Source organism: Lepidochelys kempii, chromosome 10, assembly GCF_965140265.1.
Source record: "Lepidochelys kempii isolate rLepKem1 chromosome 10, rLepKem1.hap2, whole genome shotgun sequence".
NCBI classification, from domain to species: domain Eukaryota; kingdom Metazoa; phylum Chordata; order Testudines; family Cheloniidae; genus Lepidochelys; species Lepidochelys kempii.
In genome coordinates, this window is record NC_133265.1 from 34,204,756 (window position 1) to 34,228,537 (window position 23,782).

General features: G+C 57.1%; 1 protein-coding gene across 11 annotated transcripts in view; it reads right to left on the reverse strand.

Moving 5' to 3' along the window:
- CORO7 (coronin 7) overlaps window positions 1–23,782 on the reverse strand; it is a 185,120-nt gene that overhangs the window by 98,759 nt on the left and 62,579 nt on the right. For all 11 annotated transcript variants that reach the window (XR_012161185.1, XR_012161186.1, XM_073362796.1 and 8 more), the window contains exons 8-9: window positions 13,171–13,257; window positions 11,241–11,323 (exon numbers count right to left, since the gene is read on the reverse strand). Coding sequence is in view for 9 of the 11 variants with exons in the window: in XM_073362796.1 (XP_073218897.1) it covers window positions 11,241–11,323; window positions 13,171–13,257 (170 nt within the window). In the remaining 2 variants the exon portion in view is untranslated. The remainder of the gene's footprint in view (window positions 1–11,240; window positions 11,324–13,170; window positions 13,258–23,782) is intronic.

The following is a 23,782-nucleotide window of genomic DNA, read 5'->3' on the forward strand; positions in this document are numbered from 1 at the left end:
TGCGTCCCTGCCTTTGTAAAAGGGTCGAGCCCCCCCTCCCAGCTCAAGAAGTGCCCCAGACCCACTCTCATTCACTCCCCTGACTGCGAGGACCGAGGGGCACGGAAAGCAGTGGGCTGCAAGGAGCTGCTGTCCTAGGGCAGGGCTGACACCTCTCGCTTTGTACCCTCCTCACTTCAACACATGCATTGTCGGGCCCGCTCAGGCAGGAGGCTCCCGCGCGGCTGGGGCTATGCAGGGGAAGCTGTGAAGTGAGTTGCTGAGCGGAAAGGGCCACTTCTAAGAGCTCACTCAGGCTGCCCCAGCGGCTGCTGTGCTACGCGGGGGAGCCGGCTGGAGCCAGACAAAGGAGCATGGACCGGAAAGGAGCACAGAGCGCAGCTCCACTCGGGAGGCGGCTCCGACAGCTCTGCTGACCTGCGGCACCCGCTGGTGCCCGTGAAAGGCCCATTCTTCGCTGTCTGTCCTTGGACAGTCCTGCCATTCACACCCCTTCCCCAGCTCCTGCCTTGACTTGTGTTTCAGCTGGGATTCTCTGCTCCAAGGGACAGAGACAGGGTGAGGCAAGGGCCACTGGGCAAAGCCAGGGAGGGAGACAAGGTGTCACGTCCATAAGGGATTTAGAAACCCTCGATTGCAGATGCCACCACCCTGGCAGGAAGGGGGCGCCAGGCTCCACGGGGGTTGAACATCTGCAGCCCCAGGACAGCAAGAAGTGTTGTCAGAAGAAAGCCACCGGGGCAGCTGGCTTGTCCAAAGCTGGAGGATTGTCTGCCAGCAGTGGAAGCAGCTCTCTTTAGGCCCAGCAAGCCGTGAGCCCTTTGCGACCCTCCCACCCTGCCACTCACAGAACTGCCCTGGGCAGGCCCCGCCAGCATAGGCTGGTCCCCTCAGACTGGAAAGCCAAAGGCAGCCAGCAGGCTAGGGGAGTCGGGCACTGAGGAGGGAGAGATGGGTGAAGATGAATCAGCTCCCACACTGCCCCTAAGTGCCAGGCAGAACAGGAACTAGCTCAGTGGGGACCCGCGCTTAGTTCACTGAACACCAAAGCGCTTTGCTGCAGCACCTAGCACACTGGGGCAGTGGAGACAGTGGGCAGTGGTCCCCAGGCTGATGCCCTAACCCAGCGCGCTGCTCTCTACTCCGGTTTGGTAACACCCAGGCAAGGGAACTGTGTAGCTGAGACACGAGTCCTGCCAACGCGGCCTTTACAGCAGCTGATGAACGGCAGACCCTGGCTGGGCATCTCACTTCCTATCTGCTGCACCTCCCAGACCTGGGCGAGTCCTGGAACTGCACCCTCTGCCAGGCAGAAAGCAGGCTCCCTCACCCCGTTTTCTGAGTGTACGATTTTCTTTAACTTGCTGCTCCTAATGCCGTTTCTGAGCTGCCCTGATTGTTTCCAGGGGCCCTGGGGGGCTCCCAGCGAGTGGCAGGTGCCAAACTGGAATGCAGGGATATTGGCTTCAGGTAGGTTTGGTGCTGGGCCACACTGACTGCTTTCACTCAGCAAGCCATCTGCAACTCAGCTGGTGCCAGACCAGGCAGAGAGCGGGGCTCTAGCCACAAGAAGGGGCTGCTGTGTTTCACAGCCCCCTGAGTTACCGGGGCGGGGGGGAGAGACAAGGAGCTGCTCTCCCCTAGGGGGCTGCTGATGTCACGTTACGCACAGGCCCTGCATTTTCACAGCTGCCCATACACCCCGCATTGCCACGCAAGAGGAAATGCCTAGCAGCGGCAGCGCACAGGCAGGCCGGAGAGCAGGGAGTCCTGGGTCAGCAGAAGGCGGGACAGACCTGCACTGAGAATAGGACCCATGGATCTGCGGGGTGAGGCCGCCCTCCCGCACCTGGAGCCTCCCACCAGCCAGGACTGTCATGGCAACCCCCCCCTCCCTCCCCAGTTCCTGCCAGTGGTGCCACAGTGCTGGGGTGCTCTGCTCCCAGCTCTACACCACGCTGGTCCTTACCCTGCTGGGGGCAAACCCTCCTCCCCACGCAAGTACCCAGTGGCTGGCTCCCAGAAGAGGATTTAACAGGCTAGGTATTCAGTGTTGCAGAGAGGGCTGTGGCTGACTCCCTGCCCTGAGCAGATGGGGGAGGGGGCAGTACCACAGTTATGAAACCAAGGGCCCAGCCACACACTGCCATTAAAATGCCCCACAGTCTTCCCCCAGGAATAGGGACATTAACTCCAGGGACCTGGACAAAGACCCTCTCCCTAAACTCCCCCGGCTACCGTCTCTTCCCTCATTTCCTGGGCTAAGCTGAACGCTGTGCTGCATTCCACCCCAGAGATGGCTGCATGACAGTGGGGAGCAGCCCCTCTTATCCTGACAGATCCCAGCGCAACGGAGGCCATTTGACTTCCAGCAGGGAACAGGCCGCGTGTGCCAGTGCAGGCAGACCTGGCCACTCTGCCAAACTAACTGCTAATCCCGGCCACATTTTATGGAGCCCTTTGTACCAGAGCAGGCCGGCCAACACTAACCTTGGGTGAGGCAGCGCCAGGGCCAAGGGGAGAGCAGGAAGTTGGGCTGTGGCGGGTCAGGCAGCGGTTAAGACACTACACTTGCATCAGGGCAGAAGCTGGTTTGTTGCATCAGCTGCCTTGGAGTGAAGGGAGGAGAAGAAAACCTGAGCCACGCCAAGTCAGCCGGCGCTCCAGGCCCTGCAGTGCCCGCCTGCTCCCTCTCCCAGGGTTAATCCCAATCTCTGCCTGCAGAGCCACCAGGGCCTGGGCTCCATTCCAGAGCAGGGGGCTGTGCTACCATGCCCAGTGCTGCCACCAATAGGGGGTGCTGCGATGCTGGTGCGAGGGAGGCTGGCTTTACAATGGGAAAGGAACTCTCTAGGCTGGGGGGCAGGGGAGGGGCCGGAGCATCCCCTAACACAAGAACGTCCCAGCTACTGGGCCTGGCCTGTGACAGCGCTTCCCTGTTCCTCCAGGTCGGGGCCAGTGAGCTCGGAGGCAGGAAGGTAACAGGCTCCATTCCCAGCATCTAGGGTCAGCAGGCCCTGAATCTAGCAGAGCTTTTCTCACCCGGAGCAGGAGGCTCACAGAGCTTCCCGAGGGCGAAGGCAGACACCACAGCGCATGAGTCAATTTGTTAGGACAAAGTACCGGAAAACAGAGCGCAGGGAGGACTCCTGCCCTGCCCCCGGGAGACAGGCTAGGTCGGAGCCAGCAGGGCTCTGGCGGCGCTAGCTACAGCATGTGAGCTCCAGCACGACTCAGGGGCCAGAGGCTGAGCCATCCAAGGCCTCGCGCATGCTGGAGGGAGGATGTTTATAGCAGCAGCCGGCCAGTCACTTCCTTCCAGCTGTGACGGGCCCTGGGTCCTGCCCTGTTCATGGATTCACCTCGAGCAGAGCTACATCTGCTCCCAGCATGCCCCTGTGCTCCAACATGAGAGCCAAGGAATGGCAGCTGGGGGAGCAAGCAGGTGGGCTCAGGGACCAGGGGCACAAGACACCCAGCTGGAACCCAGAGCCATGGGGCACCCAGCTTCATGTAGGGCTTCCCCGAGCCCCATTATGGCAGGGCTAAGTTTAGCAGTGACACACCTGGGTCCCAGGCCTGGCAGAGCTCCTGCACAGTGAAACCCAGCCCTGTTCTCCAGGCCCTGCCGAGGCCTCTTAACACTTCCCTCAAAAGCAAATAAGAGCTTCCCAGCACCCCCCATGCCCACGCCAACTTCTCCCCTCCAAGCCGCTTCCCTAGCAGAACAGACACACCCAACGCCAATGCTGCTCGACACTAGGTTAGTGAGTGCTCCCTTGCCTGCTGGGCCCCGCTCTACCAGCCAGCACCTACCAGCTTCCTGGGGACCGGTGCACAGAGAAGAGCGGTCGTATGCAGAGCAGGCTGCAGCGCATAACTCATCGGCCCCCTCTGGCCATTGCCCCGAGGAGGGTTTCTGGGCTGCCCTCAGGCCATGCCCAGCCTGGAACCCCACAGAACAGGACCAAGTCCTAGAGGGAGCCAGCTGCGCTTAATGTTAGCCCCCTCGCTTCTTCCTCAAACTCTCTGGCCGGTGCGAGGAACCAGAGAGGGCTGGCAGTGCTAGGCAGTGGTTTCCTGGTTCCCTAAAGGAGGTGTCAGTCACTTCTTCCTGGCCTCACATGCTCCCCTCTGCCCAAGAGGAGCACACAGACAGTGCCCAGGGGACTAAATGGGCCACTCCCTGGGCACCAAGAGCTTTGGCCTACTTCACACAGGGGCAAGGCTGGCCCCCTCCTGTTTCCTCCACCCAGAGTGACTGCCCCAAACTCCCAGTGACTAGCCCTGAAGTGAAGCCAGACAGTGTGGACAGATGGGGTCTCTTCACTTGGTGGCTTCTGAAGATGAACTGACCTTTCAACTGTGGTTTCCCCTGTCCCTGTGGCCTCCTGGTTAACAGTAGCCAAAGGCACTTCATAAACCAGGGCCATACCTGAGGCATCCTGGGCCCTGTGGTTGGGAAAGGGCTGTGGGGCACTTTCCTTGTTGTGCCTTGCAGAGGCAGGGCAATTCCAGCTGATTTTCCTCAGCTAGCAATAATTGAACCAAGGAGAGCACAGGGAGAGAGCAGGGACCCACCCAGAACGCACCTGCCCCCACCTGGATCTTCACTTGGGAGGAAGAGACTCCAGCAAATTTCACAAGAGAACCAATTGCCCTGAGGGAAAGAGGCTGGCAGGACACAGTGGCTGTCCTGTTGCTCACCTGATGAGTGATCTAAAGAACTCAAAGCCACCTCACAGCGATTTTACAATTACAGGTGAGTAAGCCTAACTACAGTACCAGGCACGTTGGTTGGAACTACAGTAAAGAACAGAATTGTCAGATGCATAGATGAACATGATTTGTTGGGTAAGAGTCAACATGTTTTTTGTAAAGGGAAATCCTGCTTCACCAATCTACTAGAATTCTTTGAGGGGGTCAACAAGCATGTGGACAAGGGTGAGCCAGTGAACATAGTGTACTTGGATTTTCAGAAAGCCTTTGACAAGGCCCCTCACCAAAGGCTCTTAAGCAAAGTAAGAAGTCATGGGATAAGAGGGAAGGTCTTCTCATAGATTGGTAACTAGTTAAAAGATAGGAAACAAAGGGTAGGAATAAAAGGTGAAGTTTCAGAATGGAGAGATAAATAGCGGGGTTCCCCAGGGATGTGTACTGGGACCAGTGCTGTTCAACATATTCATAAATGATCTGGAAAAAGGGGTAAACAGTGAGGTGGCAAAGTTTGCAGAGGATACAAAATTGCTCAAGATAGTTAAGTCCAAAGCAGACTGTGAAGAGTTACAAAACTGGGCAACAAAACGGCAGATGAAATTCAATGTTGATAAATGCAAAGTAACGCCCACTGGAAAACATAATTCTGACTGTACATGCAAAATGATGGGGTCTAAATTCACTGTTATGACTCTACAAAGATATTGGAGTAGTGGATACTTCTCTGAAAACATCTGCTGAACGTGCAGTGGCAGTCAAACAAGCTAACAAAATGTTAGGAACCATTAGGAAAGGGATAGACAATATGACAGTGAATATCACAATGCTATTACTACATCAATCCATGGAACACTCACACCCTGGATACTGCATGCTAGTCATAGAGTCCCCACACAGCTCTGCCGATGCCCCTCAATCCCAACCTGCAGCCCCCCGCCCCACTCCCCACTATCCCAGCCCGGGGCTCCCCACACAGCTCTGCTGGTGCCCCTCAATCCCAACCCGCAGCCCCTTGCTAGCCCAGCCCTGGGCTCTCCACACAGCTCTGCCAGTGCCCCTCAACCCCGACCCGCAGCCCTTGCTAGCCCAGCCCTGGCCACTCTTGAGCAGAGACGCTGGACAGGTCACAGCGTGAGGTAGTGGTGTGACGTGGACAAGCCAGCGCTACGCTGAGACACCAAATCCCATTTCACGGGCAACCCAGGCAGGCCAAGAAGCTGGCTCCCTGAAGGCACAAAGTGGGTGCAGCTGTGTGAGCCCCCCCCACTTCAGTCCATCACAGGCCACCTACGCGGAGGCCCCTCCAGTCCAGTCACTGACTGCAGCTAGCACCTTGTCTGCTCAGCCCTCGGCACCGCGGACCCAGCACCAGCCCAAGGAGGGGTCTTAAGCTGGGGGTTTTCAGCAGAAGAAAAACAGCATTTGCTTATCACATTTGCAAGTAACAAGCCAAAACCCTGCACTGGTTTGTCATTTCAAAGAGTTTTAGAGGGAGAGGGGGAGGGAGGAATGGAATCTCACCTTCCTATTTCAGCTCAACTGCACTGCTTTCTAAAAAAACCCGTCCCACCCTCAGTTCTGCAGTGTGCATCCCGGGGGGACAGAGCCCCTGGTTTACCCCTCTTTAATCAGTTCGCCTCCTGACCTCTCAACTGCTCCCTCCCTCCAGTTCTTTTTATCACCTCTGATTTCGATACTGCTGTGCCCCTATGAACCCCTGAAGTGACACACAGATAAGAGCCGTGCACACAGCCTACCAGTCACATTCCTCCAGTGCAGATAAAGCCCAGCAGCCAAAATAATCCCAGCCTGCAAAAACATAGCCATGGAGCTGGAAGGCACTTCTGGATCCAATTTAGAAGCTGAATTCCAACCCGCCCCTCAGCTGCCTTCCTTAGCAATCCACGTGTGCACACTAGCAGGGGCTGGGGGAGGCCTCGCCCTTTGTGCACTGGGCTTGCTGGATTCTAAGTACAGATATTAGATCCATTCTGCACAGCAGCAGCAGGTCTGGATTGAGGATTACTAGGGCTCATAAATCCAGAGTGGTTCTAAAGGGCCTTGAAACAAGGATCGGTTTAGGTGCAGAGGCAGATTTCTGGGGTCAGCAGCCAAAGGAACATTCAGAGATCTTTACTAATGCAAATTTCTTGTACTAAGACGAGCTCCTTAGCCAGATCTGCAATTGACACAAACAAGCGATCCTTTACTGGGATGTGAGTTCTCAACGGGGTGTTATAGAATAAGGACTGAGCAATAGAATACACAAAAGACAGCAGTGCCCAGCACCCTTGTGCGTGCGGGTATGTGACACCCCTGGGTGCCCGCAGGAAGCACCCCAGGGTGTGCAAGGAGGATGCCAGGCAGCCAGCTGAGCAACAGTAGCAATAGCAGGGTGCCCAGTTATGCTGGGCATGGGGAGCAGAGGTTCCAGCCACCCCAGCAGCACAGAAAAGCCTGCAAGGGAAGCGGTGCTTTCCAGGAGGTAACTGGGGAGAGGCCTCGCTAACAGCATCTTCCAGCCGCTGGCTGAGCTGTGAGGTGGCTGAGCCAGCAGCTCCTGACATTTCTGGCCCCGTGTGCCAGGACCCAGCTTCCTGCTGGGCTGTGCAGACACCTGGCAAATTATGGGCTTCAGTGTGATTTTGGAGGGCATTTCCTTCCCTCCCTCCTGCTGGAGCCAGGAGGCCCCTCGGAGCAGGAGCCTCGGTGCCATACTCTCTCGCCAAGCTATTTCCTCTGGCCACTCCAAGGGGCGGGAGACGCCAGCATGGGGGTGACAGGAAATCTCCAGGCAGCAGGCGAGATCAACCTGAGTGGTGCCCGTTCCTATAGCCTGGCACCTACAGTCAGCACCCTCCCAGCGCCCCCTTGTGTTCCTGCAGGGAGCGGCGGAGCTGGCTCTGACAATGACAGGGATCCTCACTCAATTAGCCAAAATCCAAACGTTTCCACCCGTTCTAAGTCGCACAGAATGATTCTCCACTTCCAGACGCCATTCCTCGCACGCCAAGGGAGGCTGTCTAGAAAGAGGGCCCACCAGACCCATAGAGCACAAAACAGCTATTCTGATTGTTTCAAGCATTAGTGGATGTTTTGGATCTAACCTTCCTCCACCTTTGGGCGCCCCAACCCAAAGCCTTGTGCTCCTCAATGAGACCCACAACACCGAACGCACCCAGCTAATTTAAAGATGAATGTTAACTCTGAAGTGTAATGATGACCTTTTATGTGTCAGCTATTTCACTGCTGATCAAAGCACACAAGAAAGGAGAGACCATCTTTGGTTTGCTGTGAGGGGCAGCTTGAGTTCTCGAGTGCCCTGGCTTGTGGGTGGAGCCTGGGCAAGCAACCCCCATACTTCTGACCCCTGAATTCAGGGAAGGAATGATTTGCTGTGCAGCCTCTCCCGTCATCCCCTTTAAGCACCTGCAGTGAGATCTGCCTAGAACAGACACTAGGGATGTAGTGCGGGGGAGTTAGAATGATGGGAAGTGAAAGAGATGAATGGGAGAGAGCGAGATCACCTGAGACCAGTGTCCAGCCTGAGACAGAGCCCCCAGGAACGGTCACTGGGTTGACACAGCAAACAGCCCAAGTCCTACTACCCTGCACCCACCTTTTCCCTCCTGCACGGTGGGGCAGGGGAGAGCTCAGCCCAAGGGCCCATTCTTCCTGAAGAGCAACGGGGGCAGCTCCCAAGGTGACCCATGCCAAGTGATGACTGATGGATGCACCCCAAACGCCTGTCAACAGGAGGGAGAGTCCAGCCATGCCTTCCTCACAACTCCCAATCCCCACAGATGCCTCATTCAAGGCACCTGCTAATCATTGTGCTCCCAGGGCTGCCTCCCATCCTGGCCAAGGCAGCAATGCTGTGCCCAGGAGATGCAGGGAGGGAGCAGGGAGAGCCACTGCTAGGGGACGAAGTAGGATGATCCTATGCCGCTTGTGTCAGGAGCTTCCTGACAGATGGCAGCCCTTGCCGCTGTGCTGTGCTGGCGGAAAGCTGCCAGCATGGGGGAGGAGAGGGGGCTGAGCTAGCCGCCCTCCCTTGCAATGCCAATTCACCACCCCACCCCCGGTGCCAGAGCCGAGTCTGCCCTGGCTCCCCCCACGCACGACAGGCGCATCTGACCTCTCCTGGAATGGGCACTGTGCCAGGCAGTGATCAGCTGTATGTACACTGGGGGCTGCCCAGGGACACACTACCTTTCCCCTCTGCTGCAGCCAGCCCCAGTCATTGCTATCCCAGATGCGGGGCGGGTACTGACCAGCATCCAGACGCAGCCCCACGCTGGCCATCCTCCAGCCACTGAAGATGGCAGAGTCTAGCACACTCAGGCCCAAGCTCCATCCTAAGCATGGGGAGCGGAGGGAGGGGGAGATACTGTATCCATGCCAAGATTCCAAGGCCAGACAGGATCAATCTGACCTCCTGTAGGACCCGGGCTGTTCACCTTTGGACTATGGTCCCTGCAGGGGCTGAGATTGGTGAGGCATGGTGCCAGATGCCTCGGCCTGCCTAGCACCCATGACCTAGCTCCCCAGCAGCCTGGTGTAGAGGAGCACCCAGCATGGCCTGGGAGGCCTGGCTCGGAGTGAGCAAGCGATAGAGAAATAAACTCAGACGTGTACCCAGGGGAACCCCCCACGCTCCTGCCTGACTCTCCGTCTCCAACTTCAAACAGGGGAACAAATCCTGGATCTACAGGCAAGGAGCTACAGGGTGCCCATCTGACAGCCCAGCCAGAAGGACAGGGAGGAAGCCATTACCACGGCCTGCTGGTGATGGAGCAATGGGAGCAGAGCAGATCAGCAGCCCTTGCAAGGCTAGATGGTCACCCAGGAAAGCGGAGATGTTCCTGAAACCCATGGGACCCAGCCCCATGCCCATGTATGGCCCTGCGCACCAGCAGGACAGAGCAGCAGGGTAGCAAGGAGATTGCATGGGAGGCAGGGTCTGCTCAATGGACCCAGTGTTAACTCAGAAATTGCAACTTCTCATTAGCACAGAGAGCCCAAGCGTGCAACTGACAAGCAAAGGGAAACCGACCAGCCCTGCTACAATCCCTCATTTGGGGGCAGGGCAAGAGCTCCCTAGCCCCTCCCTTCAGGGTGGATTTTTCTCCCCCGCAGATGAACTTCCTTCTCTAATTGCTGCTCTCTGTAAGGCCATAAATCCAACCTAGCGTGGGAGAGGTCACGCCAGGCTGAAGGGAGCACAGTCACCTCTGCGGTCCCGATGGCATAGCCGTCTTCACAGCTTTTTTGGGGAGCGCTGACCCACCCAGGCCATGAACATGCCTTTCCCAAACAGCCCACAAAAGCAGGGGTTGAGCAAACACCATGTGTGCCCCAAATCAATGCGTGTGCAGCGTTAGCGTCACGCCCAGAGTGCCGGCCCCAGAAACAGAGTGGGACACAAGTCACCGCGCGCGTCTCTGGGTGACAGGCAGACACAGTCCCACACAGAGAGCAGAGCAGGGAGCTAGCGGTTTGGTTCACTCGCCCCATGGAATCTCCTTTTCTCCAAACATCCAACTCCCTGCATTTCCCAGACACCAGCACCTTCCCCCGGCTGAGTGCCCCCACTGGTGCCACTCAAGTGCAAGGGTCACCAGTGACTCGAGCAGGGGCTCCCCGACCCTGCCCAGCATTCCCAACAGAGGGGGCAAGGGGTGGGCATCATCCCTGGGCACGTCCTCCAGCACTTCCAGTCGGACTGAACCTCGTGGTCCTACATAAGCCACTCCCGGGGCGAAGGGGAGAGAAGCCAGGTAGCTGGCTCCAGGGAATGGAGGACAATCTGACTGCAAACCACTCTTCACCCCACACAGCCGGGCGTTGCCAGGAGAGGGGAAGCGATCGCACATCTGGAGCACTAGGGGTGGGTCAGCGAAGGGGGCTGGGAGTACTGGGGCTTTCCCAGAGAGCGGCCAGCATCCGCTCATGCCCAGTGCCAGCAACGCCAAGTTTACAAGCTACCGCACGCATTTTCACTGCCTCTCGCAGCAGGGGGCTCTAGACACAGGGGTGGGCTGTTGGCCTGGCTAACACCATGCCCAGAGTCTGCTCAGGTCCCTTCATGGGTTGCACCAACCATCTTCTGTGCCCCCCCAACTCCAACGGTTCAACACCAACCCAACACTCCTTCCCCTTCCTGCTCCGGCAGCTCATCCCAGCTCCAGAGCCTGCCACAGGGCCCAGCCTGCTTCCTGCAGCTCCCCCAACCTTTGTCAGTCCATCAGGCAATCGCCTGCCCCTTTCCAGCTGGGGCTGATCATCCCCCACCCAGGCCCAAGCTTCCGGGCTTGGAGGGACTCTGACCCCAGGCCTGGAAAGGGGCTGGCTGCCTTGTTACATCGGGCACGTCTCACTGGGAACACCCCTCCTGGCTCGGCCAGATGCAAACCAAACCCCACACGGCACAGACCGAGCTCAGAGCCCCCCACCCCAGTAACCATCAGCAGCACGTCCCCTCACGCCACCCCCAACGCCGGGACCGGGGGCCGCGCTCCTACCCTGGGGAGGTGTCCAGCGTGACGGAGACAAGCGAGCTGCTGAATCGCCGTGTGTCCCACAGCTTTACCTCACGCTCCCTCATCTGCAAGAGCAGAAAGACACACGCTTACTGGTTGTGTACATACAGACACTCACAGACGCACACACACGTGTGCCCATACAGACACACGTGGCCAGGTGCTGGGCTGCTTTGGAGGCTTTGCACCGGCGGCTGCTGCAGCCAGACGTGGCAATGAGGCGGCCCTAGAGGCACAGGCAGTCCAGCAGGGGACCCTGGGGGCGGCCCAGTGAGATCAAACCAGACCTCTTCCCGGCTGGGGAGCGGCTCCCCCTGCCGCAGGCCCGCACACAGGCATGAGCAGCTGCCATGGAAGCTGCAGGCCAAATGGCAGCTGGCTTCGAGGAGCAGGGACTAGGGCCGGGGGGCTGCGGGGCTAGGGTTTTCATGCTGAACCCCCAGCAAGGGGACACAAGCGGGAGCCTTTTCTTGGGGTCAGACACCAGGGAACCACCCCCCGCATGGGGCTCAAAAGCAGAGAGGTCTGGACAAAAGTGAACATGGGCGACCCCAGTGCATCCTGGACGGGCACAGGGGAGCCCTTGGCTATGCTGTGGGGGGAGCAGGCAGCAAAAGCATGCAATCCTCTTTCCCTTTCTAAAAGGGACAGGCAGCCTGGGCAGGCAGTCATGCACCCCCTTCCCCCCTGAGGAGAGGGGACCCCGATAAGGTGCATTGCATCTGTACTGCATTCAGGGGAACATGCTCCCTAGACAGCGAGGGCTTTGCCTGGACCCCACCCTGCATCTGATCGGCCTTCACAGTCTTCCGCGGCACATGGCAGGCTCGGCCCGCCCAGCAGGCACTGTTCCGAGAGGAATCCATCCCCATGGATTGCACTGGTAGAGAGGCATATACCCAGGGGTGAAGCCATCTTCAATGCAGCACTCAGTGGTGCCGAGGATGGGCAGTGGGGTCAGGGGGGCTGGGGGAGCTGAGAGGTGATGGAGGCCGACTCCAAGCCGTCTCTCTCGAGCCTGCCCCGGCTGCTGCTCCAGTGGGCAATGGTGAGCCTGCTCCCCTGGGCTCACTGCTCGCTTGCATGCCACAGGTCGGGGTTAACTTCTATTCCCATTGGACTTTGTCACTTTCCCTAGCTCCATCCTGCTAGCCCAGGGGTTGCAAATATGGGCATGGTGATGGGTAAGCAGCTGTTGCTCTGTGCACAGGCTGGCGGGAGCGCTCAGATCCCAGCATGCAGGCTGCACCCAGAGTAACCGCCTGATACATGGCTCTGCAAGCAAACGGCTGAGCTCACAGGCTTTTGCTTGCACTTGGCCACTGGGGACAGAGCTCAGCACTAGCTCCCCGTTCAGCACACCCTGCTCCAACGCAGCATGGGCTCGGCCACGCTAGCCCTTCCCACAAGTCTCCTCCTGGTGTGCTCCGAGCAGCGCAGCTCCACACTGTGGCATATGGCAGAAGCAGGCAGCGCAGGGGAGCTGGGCATGGTGTTGTCTAGTCCTGCTCAGAGCCCTAGTCCCCCTCAGATCTGCAGGTTCAAATCCCGGCAGGGTCACTTTGTCTCCTCATTATTCCCTGGTGGTGAGAGCTCCAGGCAGCCCCTCAGAGGGGAAATGACAAAGTGTCGGCCTGGCTGTTCTACTTTGCCGCTACTGCTGCCAGGGAACTTGTAAAGCCCAGGAGGTGGGCGCAGCGCGTTGCCAATATTGTGCTTGCTCTCGCTCCATGCAAGATGTGGTAGGCAAGCTGGCCTCCCCTATAGAACCAGCTTCCCCTCAAAAGATGTATAGCGTGACCGGCAGGACCCACGGCACCATCTGCACAAGCTCTGCAGGAACAAGGCGGCGGAAAGCCCCAGTGAAGGAACAATCCTAGCTAAGGGCACCGGGGCGAGCAGGGGGCCATACCTGGCTGAATCCTACTGAGAGGACGTAATCGCTGGTGTTCATCCAGAGCAGCCTGGAATCCTTGTTGTTTGCGTGACCCTGGATGCTCTGAAAAACACAAAGGAGACCTAATGATCACTATTTGCACAGCACCAGGGGTGTGCAGAGCTGTGCTGTACAGTGACTGAAAAGGGCACCCCTGGGTCTTTCCGGGACTCAATTTACACCCAAATTTGATCTGCCAGCCCTGCATAATCAGGTTCGGAACCAAGAGCCGGGCCGGGTTCCTCATGTCTCGCTGAGCCCCACTAATGAAGTCTCTCCTGTGACCCTCACTGGGTTTGCACACACATCGCTGAGCTCCCCACGCAATGCTCCTGCTGCTGCATGAAGAGGACCAAGCCTCAGCTCCTTCCCCCGAGCCGGGCTGGCCGCGCGGGCCCACGGGAGACTAACGGCACAGCTGTGGGCCGGTTTCACAGTCACTTTTCCGAGCAGCAAGTCGTTGGTCAGTCTAACTCGGGAGGATGTCCTATTCCCAGTGACAGGAGCACAGCTGGGCGCAGCGGGGCTGGGAAGCACTACAGCCCCCACTCTGCACCCTGTCATCTCTGGTCGTGGTGCAGGAGATGGGGCGAGGGGAGGGGAGCACTGGCAGGAGGTTATGCCACACTGGCAGTGCAGCCCCTGCCCAGGGACATCTCCAGCCAGAGCAGTGCCGGCCAAGGTAGTGCAGCGAGGTGGGGAACAAAGGAGCTCGTTTCATCCTAGGACTCTGAAGATGGTATCTTAGCCCAAGCCCAATGCAAAGGCCTTTTCTACTCAGCCAGCCCCAACACACACTGCGCCCCAGGCATGGCCAGAAGCTACAAAACCCTCTAGGTGGGGGAGCGGGGGGATCTGAGCAAAGGCCAGGGAGTTAGGAACCCCTGCATCTCAGTCCTGACTTGCTGTGGCTTTGAGCAAAGCACAACCTCCGTGCCCCAGTTTCCCCAGTCAAATACTATTCCCCTAGCTCGCAGGACCGGCGAGGGATAATGTTTGTGTAGTGCTTTCGAGATGAAAAGCCCGAGTTAAAAAGCCTGTTTCTGCTCTGAGAAGTGACTATGTGAAACGGCCCCTCCCTGCTCGCTTGTGCACACACCAGCCCACCTGCCCATCAATGCAACTGAAAACAGCTCTGTCTGCTTTGTCCCCTGTTGGCTCTGTAGGGCCAGCCTGGCTCTGGGGGTGGGGGGTAGGAGGGGCTGGAGTCTATAGGGATGGCAGAGACAAAGCCAGCTCAGTTGGTGCATGTGGAAGGGCAGCTAGAGTGTTCCAGAGCTCTCTCCTGCCTTCCAGCCAGTACAACCTGTGCAAACCAGGGGCATGGCCTGGGCTCACAGATCTCAGGGAAGGCTTCCTGGGGTTCCCAGGCCACGAGGAGGGCCTCTCCACGCCCTGGCAGAGACCGTTTTTGTTTATTGCCAGTTGAACCCACTCGATCCAGAAGCAGTCAGACGTGGACACCCTCCCTCGCCGCTGCTGCTGTTTCCAAAAAGTCCCTTTCCAGAGGAAGGGCAGAGGATTAGCTCTTGTTAACCAGCTCTGGCTGGCTGCCACTCGGCAGACGGACCCCAGCTGGGCCCTGCGGTTATCCGCATTCCAGCGGGACGGATCAGCTGGTGCCCACCCCCATTACGCACCAGACGCTGGTTTCCTAGATGCTTATTGAGAAATTTCCAGTTGTAAAAAAACCCAAACCACTAATGTTTTAAGCGCATCAGGGAAAAGCAAAGGCCCCTGCCATGGCTAAGATGGGAATGCAACTTCAGGATGCTCCAGACACCAGAAGAGCTCATTCTCTCCCCCAGAGAGCTCCCAGGCCTGAACTAGCAATTAAGTAAGAGGCCAGCACAGCTCCATGTCATTACACCAACCGGCAGCGAGCAGACGCCATTCAAATCCACCAGCCCCGCTTAGGCTGGGGCCATCATCTCTGCCAAGCTCCCCTGGCCTGGGCGTGGTCCACGGATTTGTGCAAATGCCAGTGTGGCAGGAAGTGGGGTTGGCACTCTTCCACCTGAACTAGCTCCCGGACATGGTGTCCCGGGGCTGTGCTGCAGTGGGCCATGGTTTACTCAGATGCAAGGTAGAGGTTGCGAGTGCCGGTGCTCAGAGGAGATCCCGGGGCCGACTCTGTCTACAAGCCGCCCAGGGAATCCCAACTCAAGAAGTCCATTTGGCCTCCCTGCGCTTTCAGCTGGACACAGAGCTGCCCTGGCATTAGCTCTGCTGAGAAACGGAGTGCAGCTAACGCCAGCTCCGGTAGGGTTTGCAGTGCTAGGGGCACCAGCACAGAGCTGGAAATCTAGCATGATCGTCTATCCCTGCCCAGCGCAGGGCTGATAGACATGGTGTTAGAAACCTAAGTGGCACCAGCAGTTCCCTTTGCTTGGGCTCCTGATGCCACTAGCACCGGCGTTGGCAAATGCACATGCGCCCTCTGCCTAGACACTGCAGGACGGCAAGTTAGCCCCTGGGTCGAGCACAGAGCTGGCAGCAGGAGAGCTGTGCCCTGGAACCCAAGCCCCATGAGCAGCTGCTGCTGGCCCTGCTGGCAGGAAACCAGGGAGCGGCTGGGCTCTGGGGGAAGGAGCTGCTCTCAGCTCATTCTGTTTGCAATGGAGGGGGCTGATCGCACCTTCAGTGACGCGCAGAACTAGACATAGAATCATAGAATATCAGGGTTGGAAGGGACCCCTGAAGGTCATCTAGTCCAACCCCCTGCTTGAAGCAGGACCAATTCCCAGTTAAATCATCCCAGCCAGGGCTTTGTCAAGCCTGACCTTAAAAACCTCTAAGGAAGGAGATTCTACCACCTCCCTAGGTAACGCATTCCAGTGTTTCACCACCCTCTTAGTGAAAGAGTTTTTCCTAATATCCAACCTAAACCTCCCCCACTGCAACTTGAGACCATTACTCCTCGTTCTGTCATCTGCTACCATTGAGAACAGTCTAGAGCCATCCCCTCTTTGGAACCCCCTTTCAGGTAGTTGAAAGCAGCTATCAAATCCCCCCTCATTCTTCTCTTCTGCAGGCTAAACAATCCCAGCTCCCTCAGCCTCTCCTCATAACTCATGTGTTCTAGACCCCTAATCATTCTTGTTGCCCTTCGCTGGACTCTCTCCAATTTATCCACATCCTTCTTGTAGTGTGGGGCCCAAAACTGGACACAGTACTCCAGATGAGGCCTCACCAATGTCGAATAGAGGGGAACGATCACGTCCCTCGATCTGCTCGCTATGCCCCTACTTATACATCCCAAAATGCCATTGGCCTTCTTGGCAACAAGGGCACACTGCTGACTCATATCCAGCTTCTCGTCCACTGTCACCCCTAGGTCCTTTTCCGCAGAACTGCTGCCTAGCCATTCGGTCCCTAGTCTGTAGCGGTGCATTGGATTTTTCCATCCTAAGTGCAGGACCCTGCACTTATCCTTATTGAACCTCATCAGATTTCTTTTGGCTCAATCCTCCAATTTGTCTAGGTCCTTCTGTATCCTATCCCTCCCCTCCAGCGTATCTACCACTCCTCTCAGTTTAGTATCATCCGAAAATTTGCTGAGAGTGCAATCCACACCATCCTCCAGATCATTTATGAAGATATTGAACAAAACCGGCCCCAGGACCGACCCCCGTGGCACTCCACTTGATACCGGCTGCCAACTAGACATGGAGCCATTGATCACTACCCGTTGAGCCCGATAATCTAGCCAGCTTTCTACCCACCTTATAGTGCATTCATCCAGCCCATACTTCCTTAACTTGCTGACAAGACACTTCCTTGGCTTCCCCTGCCACTGCCCCAGTCACCTGCAGCAGCCCATGGATTAGGTCAGGGGCTCAGTATTAGCCTGCTGGTGCATGAGGCACCTGCCAGTTTTGGAAGCCTGGTAATTGGGCCACTCATGCCCATGCGGGCACAGAAGCATCCTGCATGGCACCATGTGCCAATGCTATGGCATCGCAAGGGAAGGAAGCAGGCTAGTGACCCTCTCTGAGAGGGGATCCCATACAGGTCCTTAGATCCACTGGCACAAACAGAACAGAGATCCCACCTCTTCCCCACCCCAGAGACCACATGCAAAGCCAGTGAGCCACTCCACTCTGCGTGGCTGTACAAGGTTGGAGTGCCTGGACCAGGCGCGCACCATGGGGCAGCACGGCCAGCCAGCAAGCGTAGGGACCATGGGACTCCAGGGCTCCCTGGGGTCGGGGTGTCCTAAAGACTTACAGGCTAACACACAGCAGAGATTTTATTTCCCAAGAGAACAGCTTCTGCCTGCAAAGGCCTTCCCAACTTGGCCACTGTCCCCGGGTCTCAGGGAGACCCTGGCAGCCATCACCCCATGGAGCCGCGAGCACCAGTAAGCTCATGCTGCCAACCCCTGCGCTGCCCCATGCTGGACACAGCGATCTGTCCCAGTGAGCGTGGTTGTGTCCTGGTCTCCCTCGGGTCCCACACGCAGCCCTGCAATGTGCCAGGGTGTGGTGGAAGCAGACCATGCATGTGCTGGTTTGCTCCATGGCAGTGGCCCCCGGGCCCCACGCCAAGGGAGAGCACAGCTCGTCCCACTGGGTTTGCTCCAGTGGATGCTCGGTATGGCCCTGCAGCTCCTTGCCCCGTGGGCTCTATCCAGCTCTGAGCGCTGCCCCCTCAGGCGGCTGGCATGCAGCCAACTTTAATGCTTGCCCTTTGTTCTGCAGCTGCCCCCATGGCTTCTCCCTCTCTCCTGCTGGCCCAGAGAGGCAGAGATGGGAGCAGGCCAGGACTGCAGACAGCACAGGCCTGCGGGCCCTTCCCCACGCCCAGCCAGCTCCACCTAGCCTGGCTCCCACATAGCAAGCTGGAGCCTCAGGAAGCAGGTTCTGGGGAAGGAGGAGGAGGAAGCTTGGATTGAGGGCAGGAGGGGGAAGGGGACAGGGTAGCCTGCTGCGTACCCAACCAAGGCATGGGCCATAGTGCCCGGGAGCACCCACACTCTGCCATGGTGACCGCAAAGCATGCAGCTCACTGCTGCCTGGGACGCTCAGCGGAAGCCTGCGCCCAGCCCTCACAACAGGGCCGAAGCCAGAAAGCCCGAGGGGAGGGCAGAAGGGAGCGCTGGGCTCCTGCAGAACCCAGTGCAGAGAACCTGGGCAGCCTCACAACACCCCTCCGAAGCCCGCTCCCCTGTCCACCCCACATGGGATCTCCACAGACCCAACAGACAGGCTTCCAGCCCTGGTAATGCAGCAATACCTTGCCCCCCGGAGCGCCTTCCCTCAAGCACTCTGCAAAGGGGGCTCGACCTTTCATACTCGGGAACACTGAGGCATGGAATGGGTGCACACTGCATGCAATGCAAAGGGATGAACCCGCCGGCACTGGTGGGCTAGCAGATGGGAAAGGGGCAAGCCAGGGAGGGAGCTGTTCACTCCAGCAGAAAGCGGTTTTTGGAAGGAGAGAGGCCCCTTGTGTTACTAAACCAGGACAGGGCCTACAAGGGGAAACAGACAAGCAGGAACTTCCATGTCCATGGCCTAAGGAGTAAGAGGGTGATTAAAGGGGCAGGGCTGGCCCCTTGGGAGGCCCCCTCCCGCTCCATTAGACACAGACCCTCCAGGTGGGGGCACATGGGCAGATCAGTTAGGCCCAATGGTGACTTTATTTAATTAGAAAAGAACAACACATCCAGACTAATCCGAAGGGAAGGCGGTTTCTGCTCAACAGCAGCAATGATGGTTTGGGGTTCTTTCCCCTCAGGGAGGAAACCTGGAACCAGGGAATTTCCCTCCCACCCCACCCCACCCCCTGTGGTTAACTAGTTACCGTCAACTCACAGTGTTGCCAATTTAATTGTTTTCCAGTTAGATCAAGCTGTTTTAATTTTCTAGTTGGAAAACAATTCCATTTAGTTGGTGGTTGGAAATCTGAACAGAAATGGAAACATTACTACACAATTTAGAAGCAGATATATGATCAAATACTTGTACCTGAAGAAGAATAATAGGTTTGAAAAGTCTGAGCAAAGACGAGCTTCCTCACTCGGCTGCGTTTGTTCGGACAATGTCGGCACGTTCGTTTCAGCGATGTTTGCCGACCTAATCGTTTCAAATGATGATTTATCAACAACAATAAATCATCAGACATTCAAATGCTGGTGTTTATTGGTGTTTTATGATGTTTACAATGTGGGGCCGAGAGGTAGCGCCGAATCACCTTGCCAAGGAAAACGAACGAAGCTGGCCACAGGGAGCTTAGCTCCTCTTTTGTTAGTGAAATTCCTTGACAGTTTATGCACATACAGAAGGAGTTATCATAATTTCTTGTTCTTGGGACAACTAGATTAGTATGTTTTAGGGACTTGGCTCCAGAATGCTAGATTTGTGACTGGGAAACTTATATCAATATACGTTTCCTAGGAGGCCAAGGTTTTTAAAATGCATTATTTGCCATGGTCATTATCTTGCAGTGGTGCTATCTCAAGAGGTCGTTAGCTCAGGGAGTTTCTGTCCTAAACATTTTTATTATACTATAATTACTTTTTCATAAGTCGATTCAAATTCAATACATTTTAAACATTTTTTGTTTTAGAAATCAAAAATTGTCATATTTTCAAGTTACTGTTTTGTTGTCATACAGCCCGCCCCTATCTTTGCCCTCCTGGTCTCACACCCTGGCCTGCACCCCCCTGTAAATTCAAACACCCCCTCTCCCATCAATCCAGCACCCGGGGATCAGAACAATACACTGGCTGTGAACGGGCAGGGACACTCTCCAGTGCCATTCTGGCCAAGGCCCTGCAGTGACCAGCACAGATGCAGCTGGCGAGAGGTAAAGGAGACAGTTGGCCTCCTAGCAGTGCCCCTTCTCTACACCAAAGGTCTCTAAAGCACGCTCAGGGTCTCAGAGGTGGGACCTGCATACTGCACGGAGATGGCGCCCTGGGGAACTGGACGGAAAGTGAAAGGAGATTCCTTTCCATCCAGATTTTCCCTAGTGAGCATTTCACATTTGGGGAAGGGTGGGGTGGAGAATCAACCCCCCAACCTCCATCAATTGGACAATGCTGGCACAGGGCCTCCTGTTTCCGCCTACACTCTGGGCCAGACTCCCTGGTCAGCCTACGTCTGCGAGGATGCCCCAGGATCACCACTGCTGCAGGCCACAGCGGTTGCACAGGCGAGGAGCATCACGTGGCTGGCTGGGGCCCTCGGCTCAGAGAAGGGAAGCAGGAGGCACCACAGCAGCATTTCAGAATTCAGCGCTCTCCATTTCAGAGTGGTCAGTTTGTCCCTGAATAAAGGTAAGCTTTCCACAGACACTTTTCACAAAAATGTTTTATTCAAAACCCGGTCGAGATGGAAAGTCTTCGGCTAGGCCTAGCGGCGGGCAGCTCTCCTGGGACAGACGTCCTTGTCTGATCCCAGTAAAGGGCCAGTGCGGCTCAGAGCGTGTGAGCTGGATTGTGCAGAACTGCCCAGGCCGTTCCCACTGCAGAGATGTTGCCCAGGCCAATCCAATCCACCCTTTCAGCCTGCAGGGTGGCCAGCACAGGCCCGGTCAAAAGGACCCCTCACTGCCAAGTCAATTCTACCACACTTCAGACACAGGGTCTCATTTTACCAGTGGAGTCTCTTTAACCCGGCCTCAGTGCTCCCCCACATTCGAGACTCGCTCCTCGGTTCAGGCCAGAGCAGTCTAATCCCCGCCACACACCCCGCTCTGCTGGGACTGCCGGACGGCTTTACGGAGCCTCTGGCATGTGGAGAGGAGAGTGGGGTTAGCACCTCTGCATGGACCCAGAGGGAAGGCCGTTAACACCCTGCAGTGTCTGACTCCATAAAGAACAGGTGTGTGGAGCGTGCGGAATGGCTGGGAAAGTGATTTCAAGGAAACGGCTCTTCTGAAGCTGAGAATTGCTTCACGGGACTGGCGCAGGAGCAGGGACAGAGGGATAGCTCAGCCAGCAGCTCCCGACTGTCCTGCCACCTGCTCAGCACCCCGGCAAGAGGGGAAGCAAAAGAATAAGGGGCTTTAATCTGGTTTGAGCATGTGGCGATGCACCCACCCCCCCAGGTGCCCCTGGCTCAGCGAGGATCCTGTGAGGATTGCGATGGGAGCAGATCAGGAAGAGGGAAGGGAACCATTCTTACTAAAGAGCAAACTGCCTTTGCGGGAGTGGGGTCAGAGATCCAGGGCTCGGGGAGAAAAGCCCAGAGCCGGGCTAGGAAGAAGTGCCCCCCAGCCTTGGGGAAGCAGGGTTATCCCACAAGGCACAGTCCTTCACATGCAGGCTGGCCACCATTTAAGACCACAGCAGCACAGACTTTACTGAGGCACTGCAATGAGCTGGGTAGAGGAACGCCCATCTGCTCCCACCTCAGCCGGGGGAGAGGTAGACAGCTGCCAAAAGCCAGGCTGAGCCAGCCACAGTCCCATCCCACCCAGGGCTGACGGCTGTGCTGGATCATTCCTCAGCGCCATCTCCTCTGCATCCATCTGTCACGGAGTCCCTGGGCGATGCTCTGGAACTGCTCCCCATGAAGCCACTCAGGACTCTGGGGAAGTCTCCTTTCTGTGAGCGGCCTGTCTTCAGGACACAAAGCTCATACAGCTTCCACCTTCCTGCAGAGGTGGAGCATTCAGCATCCTCTGCCCCTCCGTGCGCTTCCCACAGCAAGTCCGCTCAAGCGGGGCTCCTGGGGAAGCCAGAGGGTCCTGCACCCCAACTCCGCATTCAGACGTGACTCTCAGCCAGCCAGTAATACAGAGGTTTATTAGATGACAGGAACATGGTCTAAAACAGAGCTTGTAGGTGCAGAGAACCGGACCCCTCAGCAGGGTCCATTTTGGGGGGCAGTGAGCCAGACAACCACATCTGCCCTTCACTCCATGTGTCCAGCCAGCCCCAAACTGAAACTCCCTCCAGCCCCTCCTCCCCTGGGCTTTGTTCCTTTCCTGGGCCAGGAGGTCACCTGATTCCTTTGTTCTCCAACCCTTTAGCTCTCACCTTGCAGGGGGGAAGGGCCCAGGCCATCAGTTGCCAGGAAACAGGGTGTCGGCCACCCTCTGTGTCCAGATCCCTGCACACACCTGCCCTCTAGGGCTCTGCAACGATCATACATCCTTACCCCACCTCCTAGATACTTAAGAACTGCCTAGGGGAAACTGAGGCACCTCCACAATATTCAGAGGAAACATTAAGAACAGTCCCACTTCATCACACCATCTCAAGCAGCACCTGGCTGGGGCACAGGAGTACGTGAGCTGCTGCTTCTTCTGTAGAGGAGGGCTGGCAGGAACTGTGCCCTGCCTCCATGCCTGGTAGGGGAGACGGAGCTGCTCCTGGGAGCCCCAGCTGTCTAATGAAATGCTCTAGATTGCAGGAACCCTGTCTCCACACAGCCATGATCCTGGGAGCATGCAACTTAGCACCAGCAGCTCAAAGGACCTCATTCCCCTCCCACAACTGGCCACATAAACCTATGCCCCTGAGCTGGGAATCTGTACCCCTCCCATAGCTCACCCCCCAGAAACGGCCAACAGAGTTTACTACTGAGATTAACACAACTTCTTCCTGTCCCAATGGTACATCCTCCTGCACCCCACTAGAGAACCCCTCCCCGGGAGTTTGGGGGGCACTTCCTGACTACAGGGATGAACTGTGTCACTACCCAGCCCTGTGGACCCCACAGAGACGTGCCCAGAGCAGACACACCAGACTCCGGTGGGAGGCATTCAGGGCGGTCCCCCAGTATCGGGCAGAAACAAGGGGCTGCCAGCCCGCTCCCACGGTGGCAAAGAGGAGGTGATGGAGCAGACACACCAGCGCCCATGGGTCTGAGAAGGAAGGGTGACTGCTGCTGGGGTGGCCGAGACGCCAGGCGGTGCAGATGTCACAAGCAAGAGGTGAATGTGCAGGGGGGTGAGTGTGCAGGGATGTGTGTGTGCGACTGGAGTGTGCCATAGGATTCTCTACAGCCAGGTCCTGGTGGGCAGCAGACTGCATGGCAAACCTCTCAGCAGCCCAGCCACCGGCATGAGCAGCCAGGGCAAGACAAAGCAATTATCAAGTAGGTTCCCCAGTAGCATCTGCCCCCTCCAGGTTCCCCAAGGACTCGGCTGCACTGGCAGGACCCGAACCCCGGACAATGGAGCAGCCTACTCGAGGGGGATACAGAGCAAGTCCTGCCCTTGTGCCCGCAGGAGTGGGACAAGGGCTCCCCCGGCCTCGGCGGGAAGCAAATGCAGATGGTGTCTGCTGTGCCTGATAGTCAGGGCGCCAACAGCTGGAGAGGTGGTGGTGGTGAGCTCCATTCTGTGTGTGTATGCAGCCCTGAGTGCCCAGGATGCTCCCAGCTCAGGTTCTTATACATACTAATAAAGGCCCAGAAATCCAGGGGGGAGAATCCTGGACCCCCCCTAGTGTCACCCCAACCATGAGCCATGGCAGGCTTGTCCCTTCTTCGCTAGTGCCTGGGCTGGCTAATTTGGAGCAGCCCCAGAGGTGGAGTTTCTGCCCCTTTTGGCAGACTGACCCACAGCCTGGAGGGCTCTTCCCTGGCGGGAAGTTTTGCCAGGGTTTTCCTTCTGTTAATCTCAGCCC